Raw genomic sequence first — 8,507 nt, 5'->3', positions numbered from 1 at the left:
TGTCCTAACGGTTATGACTTGAAAGTTTACAACTATTCTGAGTTTCATATTTATGTGGTAGTCTTCAATATTCAATTCTGAAACTAAGGTGGAAAGTTGAAACAGATGCAGTTCCATGAAAAAAATTCTTTTAAAGCTGGAAAAATGGGAGCATATACTAATAATACTAGTAGTGTTTGTCGAGCGTACCCGGAAAGCCAGGGAATCGAAAGAAATGTACATTCTGAAACGTGGTTTTCAGGAAGAAAATCTAAGGTACGAAAAGGAGCTTTAAGCATATATGCCTTGTATTGCAGTTTACATACAGATGCATCCGACCTCTTCCATGTATTACATGACAAAATGATATCACGGAATAGGAGTGACTATAAACTTGAAATCTATGCACAGCTAACATGCCAAAGTAACTCCATAGCAAGTATTCTCGTTGTGAATATCAAAACAAGTTCATCCTATAGCTCAATTATGAGTAATAATTAAGTCCACCACATGTTCCTAGAAGCGAGGGAGACCATCTTGATAACCAACCCTCCCTCGTCACTGGAGGCTTTGCATCAAACACAGACCCTCTAGCAATAACGGAGAGTATGTTCAGACCCTCTAGAACCGAGATAAAAGCCGGAGTCTTTCCATCCACCACTGGAGTGCTACAAGGAGTGTAGACACTGCTCTTATGTGATGAGCCAAAAGCCATTCAGAATCTACCCTTCCTCCTCCACCATGGTAGCCTTTGTACCAAAGCCAGACAGTGCTCCTTATCGAGCAATAATGAAGCGTAGCACAGGTCATGCCGCTTGCTCATTGATGTGCAGAGTTAATGCAGTGTCCAGTAACATTAACTTACCTGTATTTGCTACTTGAAAATAGAACAAATACATTAATTAATACCACATTCATATGGAAAGCTTTATTATGAGGATGTCAGTGGTTCACTTAAGGAAAGAAGCACCTGAAGCAACTGCTGTAAGTGATCAGGGGCACATTGGCTGACTTGAAATAGCTCTGATAGAATCACCTCTTGCATATCAGGGCAAGAAAAGAAAAATCGAGGGACCTGCTTCACAGCTATTCTGGTCTGACCAGCATTAGAAGATGTCAACTGTTTCAATAATGCTTCTATGACTTTACTGGGATTGCTTTCCGTGGGACACTCGAAAAGTAGACGCTCAAGAAGATCATAGACAAGTTCACTGATATGTGAGTCTCTTGACTGTATTAAGTCCACCAAGACATCCTCTAGCATTGGAAGAATTGCAGGCAGGCGTGCTGATGCCTGGTCTAGGTCTGCAAGTGTGGCTAGCAGATCCACATCCTCAGCATCATCATCCATCTTTCTAGACTTATGATACCAACTTCCCATGCTGCTCCGTCTCACGGTCAGCTCTTCTTCCACTGGCATCTCAACCTTTTGCAAGTATACAAAGTGCAACAGCTGCTCACGAACTGTCTGCACATGCTGAAGAGGCAGTGCAGGCAGCAAATCCACCTTCTCACTGTCTCCAGACGTGGACCTGTCTATTAAATTCAACAAGTAAGGTAATTTTTTTATCTTGCTGAATTTCATTGCAGCTTTTTCTAAAACATCAATACGATAAGCTGCTACAAATTCACGACAATGCCCTCCACTGGCCACACAATGACACAAGAAGTCAGTCAATCGTGCAACTACCCTTCCAAATTGTGGTGCATCTGGAGCTTCAATGCTCCGAAGGAAGCACATATAGACACTCATTATAGCTTCCAAACCAGTCCTAGAAACTGCCTGCGGTCCCTGATGTGAAAGGCCTCCTGGAGGAGAATAGATTTGTTGGTCATTTTGAAAATTAGACAGCTTTTGGTTGCGATTACTCAACCAAAAGATATGAGGTCGAAGTGCATCAAGAAGGCTGATTCCCCTGGATAGAGCAAGTGCAAGGTGGCTACGTCTGTCAATGTCTTCTGCTGTAATCAATGGTAAGAGTTGCTTTAACAAGTCTGCTAAAATTGGAATGCTATAAAGGAGGAAAGCAGGATGCTTTCTTGCAAGATTTTTACAGAATCTGTAAGCTGCATCAATCTCTTTCGAACTTTCATGAAAAATCGAAATCAAGGTTTGATGGACAATGGCCCTGAACAAACTTCCCTGCCCTAACAAAAGACCTTCCCCCAAAAAAATATCCATGCCCATTGAAAGGTCAGTTGTGAATAATTCCCTGCAAGTTGCAGACTGCAATGCTGACTCAACTGATAAAGGCCAAGTGATATAGAGCCTCCACAAGAGTTTCTTTGCTGTTTGCTTGACTGCATTTTTGAAGGCTGGATTTCTCAAAAAGACATTACTGCTAAGATTGTTATCAACACTTTGATCCCAATCCCATAACTCATGAACAATTGTCTTCATGATGTAAGCATCATGACTAGCGATTGAAATCAGAACCTTCACAACCACTTTCTCATATTTAAGGCAATACTTCTTGATTGTCTCTGCACTTCCTTGTGAATGTGTTACCCAAAAAGCTTCTAAGCACATCTTGTCTATAATGCTAGTTACTGCCGATAGAATGATTCCAAGTGTGCAGATAACGCGAGCCCGAGCAGGTGTGAGCAAGGATGCTGTAAGATTGATCTTCGAATCCGAAAGGTTCTGCCGGTCATGCATATTGTAAGCCAAACGCGTATGAGGATTGTTTATAACAGTGTACATGTACTCCAGTATAGCACCAACTGTATGCATCTGCTTTAAAAGCAGACAATTTTCTGAAATGTCCTTTGCATTGAACCCCTCTAGATTGCCAATTGTAAGGAAGGATGGACCCTTTTTCCTATATAGCCATCTTTCTGTAGCCTCCAATACTTGTGTGAAGACCTTTGAGGTGTAAGCCCAAGAAGCATGATGTGCAAACCATTCAAGTATCATTGCAGGGAAAAAGTGTTCTACTGGGATGCAAATGTTCAATTCAGAAATATCATTAACTTCCAGAAGGTGTGTTAGATGGTCTTCTAAGATTACATCAGCATCCAAGAATGTTAGAAGCCCCAGAAACTGTCCATGCAGTCCAGCTTTTTGAATGATCCTGTTAAATCCACTTCTGTTTACGATAGACCCTTCAGGCATACCAAGATTTCCATTGTTTGACCTACATTGTCTAAGGAATCCAGACAACTCTCTCGTCAAATTTCTATAGTCACTATTTGTAGAAGCATCCTTCCAAACAGAACACAACCTTGACTGCAAGTATTTGTGCAAATCCAGTTCCTCATTTTCAAGGGGAAGGGCATCCCATGTTCTTGAACTGCCTTCTGTCTGGGCATTGATATCACCGCAATCATTTTCTCTCATGATTGTCTCAACATTCTCATTCACAGGATCTCTTTTCTGCAGAGGCTTCAATAAAAAATTGTCCAGCTCTTTTACGAGGCAGGCAGCCTGAGTAAATGAATGTGATAACTTGTGATCTATGGAACATGAGTTGTAGCCAATGGCACCCTTTTCTGAGGGTTCAATGCTTTTGAAAATCAGATCTAAGGCACTTTTGAATTTTAAAACTGAAGTACACTTTGAGTTTACGTCCAACAAATGCAGGAGAACAGCCTTCCAACCTCCTAAACTAGCCAATATGGGCAAATGTAACCTCAAAATCACAGATTCCTGCAAACAGTTGATTTGAACTGTGTCTACATTTTCAAGCTCAAGATCTGATTGCATCAACACAGTTTCAGCTGCACCACAAAAGCTTACTTCCTGTACAAACTTCCGCAATTGCATATACATGGACAGAGAATTTCTATTTGGCAACAATTGAAGCAGATGCCGCACTATCCCATTGAGCAATATTTTTCTGTGATCCTGGTCTTTCCGACATATACTTTGTGTGAATTCATTTTCTGATTTGAAACCAACAGTTGGTGAGGAATTCTTCCCTGCAAACTTGTCAGGGGGGAGTTTAACGATGCATAGTGGATCTTCAGATCCCTTTCTGTTACTATTAGAAGCTAACAGAGACAATGACTCTTTCAATTTAAGATCTTTTTTGTACGTCCTGTGTTCAAGTTGAATCTTCATCCTGGTGTCTACAGCCCCTGCAAGGTCTTCAATCAAAACTGCTGTAGCCATAGACGATAAGCCCAGACTGGTACAAAGTTCAATCTTGGCCCTATTGTCAAGTACGAAAAGGCCTGCTTGGACAAGCCTTGCATCCCTGCTGCGAGAAAGAGCTTTTGCCTGCTCTTCAGACAAAAGTGGCAGCTGACTCCCAGAAGTGACCTCCAACCATGCCATGCGGAACTGCCTTGCTTGCTCATGCTGGGCAGGGCTTACAAAGCCTGGAAATAATATCTGCATAATTTCTTCATAGCTAGCATATTCCTTAAATAACTCACTTGCTTCAAATGAAAGCAGCGTCAGAACCTGTATGGCAGCATCCACAATAACTCTCTGAATGCTTATTTGCAAAAAGGTGAAGTCTTTCCTGTCCTGTTGATAGCAAGGAGAGATGAGGATTACGCTTGGCAAATCTATGTTTGGCTCTGTAGGAAGACTCCCAACTTTTAATGCTTCCTTTAATATGTCAAGAAAAAGATCAGCTATTGTTTGATGAGCTTCTTGGGGTGGGACAATGAAGCCTGTACTGCACACAAAATTCTTTCGTAAAAGGGCCGCTGTCAGCATTCTCCTATGCATAGCCAAAAGGGCCACACACTGTGCAAGTGACATTGAACAAGGCGGTGGTGGCAAATGTTTTTTCAGACATGCTAAGAAGGATATTACCACATCGACGGAAGTCTCTTGCTGGATTGCTTTGCAGATTGCAGGATAAATTTTCTCAATCAATTTTGAACCTGGAATAACATCGAACACTTCTAGCCATCGTAAATCTTCTTTTTTGATGGAGGCATAACCCACTGTTGGAGTTGACTCTGACTGGGTATCCTTTTTCATGGCAGGAAAAAATGAAGGATTCAAGATTCCAGCAAAACAGCGTCGTGCTTGAGAACGTACCGCACATTGAGTTGAAGCAAGCTTCTTGGAGAGAAAATCTATGATGGTATCAATCTCATTCTCTTTGTTACTATCCTGAGTAATGGCCAAGTTTAGGCTTGCATGAAGACGTGAAAGATCCATATAATAACATTGATTCGTTGGATGAAACCCTTCATAAAGATACAAAAGCTCAACCTGCCACAAAAGAGGTAAACGTGTCACCAGCTCTGGTTCTTGAGCCAAGACTTTCCTCAGCCACAACCAAGCACGTGGAAGCATCTGTGATGTGGTGACCTTCACAAAGAAGTCAGGATCTTTGCATTTCCTAAGTGTTTGACCGAGTTGAAACAACTCTTCGGCTCTATCAAGCTCTTTAATAACAGATGGAGGTGGCTTTCTTGACATATTTGTGTGATTCAGAAACATCACATTTCCCTTCCACTCCTCATTACTTTGTATAGAGATGGCAGAAGAATCAAGCAGACCTTCTCTCTGAACAACACCCTCAAGTCGTCTCTTTTCGAGCATAAATGCAGCTATTGCTTCCTCTGCTTTAGCATCTTGCTGTTGTGCCTCCAGCTCTTGTCTCTCTGCTTCCTTCCTTTCTCCCTCATCAAAACTGATTGGCAAAAAACCTCTAGTGCACGACAATAGAGCCTCCATCATAGACCGTACTGTAGGGATGTTTTCCCATACATATCTGCCTAATTTGTTGTCATTGTTTACAGCAACTAAGAGTACAACAAGACAAGCTCTCCAGTAAAGGTCCTTAAACACAAGTTGCAATGATGGTTGTTGACCTACACCAGGTAGATTAAGTGATGCCAACTTGAGAATGGCCATAGGAAGCTGAGTGCTTTCAGCCTCAAGTGCACCACTTATGTGTCTGCACAGTGCAGCTGCTCTCCAAACCAAGCTCTCAATAATCTGAAGTGCTTCAGCTTGTGTTAAAGGAAACCCACTAGAAATGCCCATTAGAATCAACCGTGCCAGAATCTCCTCTGATGCACGAGTACAATAACTCAACAGCTGGAAGGAGCTTAATTCTAGGTCACTGTAACTATCACCATTAAAACAATACGTCTGAGGATCTTCCAGGAAAAGAAATTTTTGTACAAAACTTTTAAAACGTGCTGTTGTCAAGCTAGGCAAGTATTTCACTAGAACATCTGTACACCATTCCATAGCCTCAGTCTGAAAAGCAGCCATATCAATGCTGAATTTCTCCAACACCAGAAACTTCTCGTGAGAAGCAGAAGGCTCAGATGCTGCAGTTGTGCTCCTTGCCAACGCTTTGATTGTTTGAACAAAGCTTTCATCAGAAGCCATGGGTGCAATTCCACACAGAAGCAGCTGGCAGGCGAGATCAACTAGCTCAGTAAGCCATCCATCTTTCAAAGATTCAGCCTGCTCAGCCATAGCTGACCAGGGTTGCAGAAGTCCCCGACATAAAGCTTGAACATTCAAATCCTGACCCATATGCTTCATCAACCTGCGTACAAAATCTCTAAGCTGGGATCTGGAGTTCTCATGGACAGCCTGCTCCTGCAAAACGAAGGCGAGCTCTTGTTCTGGTGGTGGTGCTGAGGGCATGACCTTCAGAACAGTTGCAATGCTCTTTAGATTAGACAAGCTTTTACTATTAATCTCTGCAATGACAAAAGTTTTCAAAGCAAGGCTTGCATACTCTGACCTATGGCGCACCAGATGAGTAATCATCTCAGTATAGATATTTCCATGCAAGGATTTCAGTTGGCCAGCAGTCTGCGATGAGGGTACTCGAAGAGCTAACAAGTTAGCAACCGTGTTGATGTCATTTTCACTTACGCCATGCAAGTGCTCTAGAATTCGATCAAGCAAAGCTTTTGCAGCACGAAGGTGAACTGGATTATTCAGCCAGCTTTCAAGCATACTAGAACCTAGAACCCTCACTTCTTGATAGCCTACACCCTGCATCAACAACTTGATCAATTGCCGTGGGTTGTCTTTTGTAAATGGTGATCCAAGGAGTTCATGTACGGCTTGAAGAAATTCTCCTTGGATAACTGTCCTAATCTTACCACTTGGATACCTGTTTTGAAATGGGCCCATGTCAGAGTGGTTCACAATGCCTGCATCTTTTCTCAATGTCTGTCCTTCTGATTCTCCTGGAGATCCTTGCCCTTTAGGTTGACATGAGTCATCAGTGGTGAGCTCCATAGGTGAATCAGAGAACGCAGTCAATAAATTTGCAACGAATTCCTTGCATCCATCATGGTCCACCCAACCACGAATACCAATAGCATCTTCCAGATAGATTCTAACAAATTCCAAAGGCCACTGAGGTAGTGGCTCAAATGCTCTAAATAGCAGCTTACATGCGAGTACAGGCAGCACCACTTGTCTTTTTGCAACAATCTGAGAGTTTGTCAAACTAAAAAACGTTAATAAAACCTTGAAAGTTTTTTGCAACGAGAACACCTCAGGCAGCTTTTTCGAAATATATAAACAACTTAAATAATGGTATTTGCTAGGATTGAGAGGATTTTTTGCAAGTTCTTCACAAGCTTCAGCCAGAATGCCATCTATTGTGACCAGATCATTATGTTCATACGCATTCCAGACGGAATAAATGATATCCAAATCCTCGTTGATGCCAAGTGCCGTTGCAGGTTCTAATGAGCGCGATAAAATGGATGGAATAGTTGAACTGTTGTCCTGCTTAGAGGAACTCCAAGTTCCAATTTCTTCCCCAACACTAATTTCCATACCTTGTGGCAAAACTTTTTCATCTTTTTCTTCATTGCCAGGTTCTTCTGTTACGATATCTACTTGAAATTCACTGCTACAATGCGAATGGTTCTTTTGCGTCTTTGAATCATCTGTGCCATGTTCTGGCATCCAAGAGGACTGACCAAGAGACTCGAGTTCGTCAAGAATTGGAGCATTTAAATCAAATCCCCTTGGTGCAGCATTCAAATCCAGATGTCCAGGTCCAGACTGGGGGTCGTCATGCCGAGCCCTTATTCTGCGGTCATTTTCTGTAGCATCGGGAGGGTGGTCTGGCGGATGTTGTCGCTTCATCGGACCCAAAGTGCCTGAATTTCTCGAAGCCAAAGCAACCCAAAAAGTGATTTTGAAGGTTGTCGAGTCTAGAGGTCAGGAAAATGACAGTGGTGGAGATAACAAGATGAATGATGAAAATCATTCATAAGGCCTGCCCGAGATCGAAAAAGAAGAATTGAATGTGCAGCATGGAAAAGGGGGCAGAAAGTTAGAGAGAGGATTTCAAAGGAAGAAATTAGCAATGAAAGAGAGAGAGGATTTCAAGGGAAGAAGTGGCACTAATCCAAAGTATTGCCCGCACGAATCCCATAAAAAAACAAGGTGAGGATCCCACTATGGCCCTTCCTTTTGAAGTGCCATTATAAGTCTAAGTGTAAGTAGATAAATATTTCGAATAACTTGTGAAAAGAAACGATAGGTGTAAATTAGAAGGAGAGGAAAAGAGAAAAAGCAAGTGATAGGTGTAAATTAGAAGGAAAGGAAAAGAGAAAAACCAAGTGAA

General features: G+C 42.0%; 1 protein-coding gene across 2 annotated transcripts; it reads right to left on the bottom strand.

Annotated features, from left to right (window-relative positions):
- Positions 1-264: 264 nt before the first annotated feature.
- Positions 265-8,230, bottom strand: LOC147900930 (uncharacterized). Of its 2 annotated transcripts, XM_087375495.1 has the most exons (2): positions 7,711-7,861; positions 265-7,357 (listed from the first exon to the last, which is right to left on the bottom strand). In XM_087375495.1, exons 1-2 carry the CDS (start codon positions 7,741-7,743, stop codon positions 911-913), a joined length of 6,480 nt encoding a protein of 2,159 aa, XP_087231621.1. In that variant the 5' UTR covers positions 7,744-7,861; the 3' UTR covers positions 265-910. The 2 variants fall into 2 exon arrangements, with proteins under 2 accessions (XP_087231621.1, XP_087231619.1); XM_087375493.1 differs by having other exon boundaries at positions 265-8,230.
- Positions 8,231-8,507: the final 277 nt, after the last annotated feature.

This window comes from Dipteris shenzhenensis, chromosome 6 (assembly GCF_047967505.1).
Source record: "Dipteris shenzhenensis isolate YYH24624 ecotype China chromosome 6, Dip_SZ_1.0, whole genome shotgun sequence".
Lineage (NCBI taxonomy): Eukaryota > Viridiplantae > Streptophyta > Polypodiopsida > Gleicheniales > Dipteridaceae > Dipteris > Dipteris shenzhenensis.
Note: the sequence above shows the minus strand (reverse complement) of the source record. Positions and strands in the feature narration are given on the sequence as shown.

Excerpts from the sequence above, each read along its gene's own strand:
- LOC147900930 (XM_087375493.1), bottom strand. The coding sequence starts at position 8,023 with ATGAAGCGACAACATCCGCCAGACCACCCTCCCGATGCTACAGAAAAT.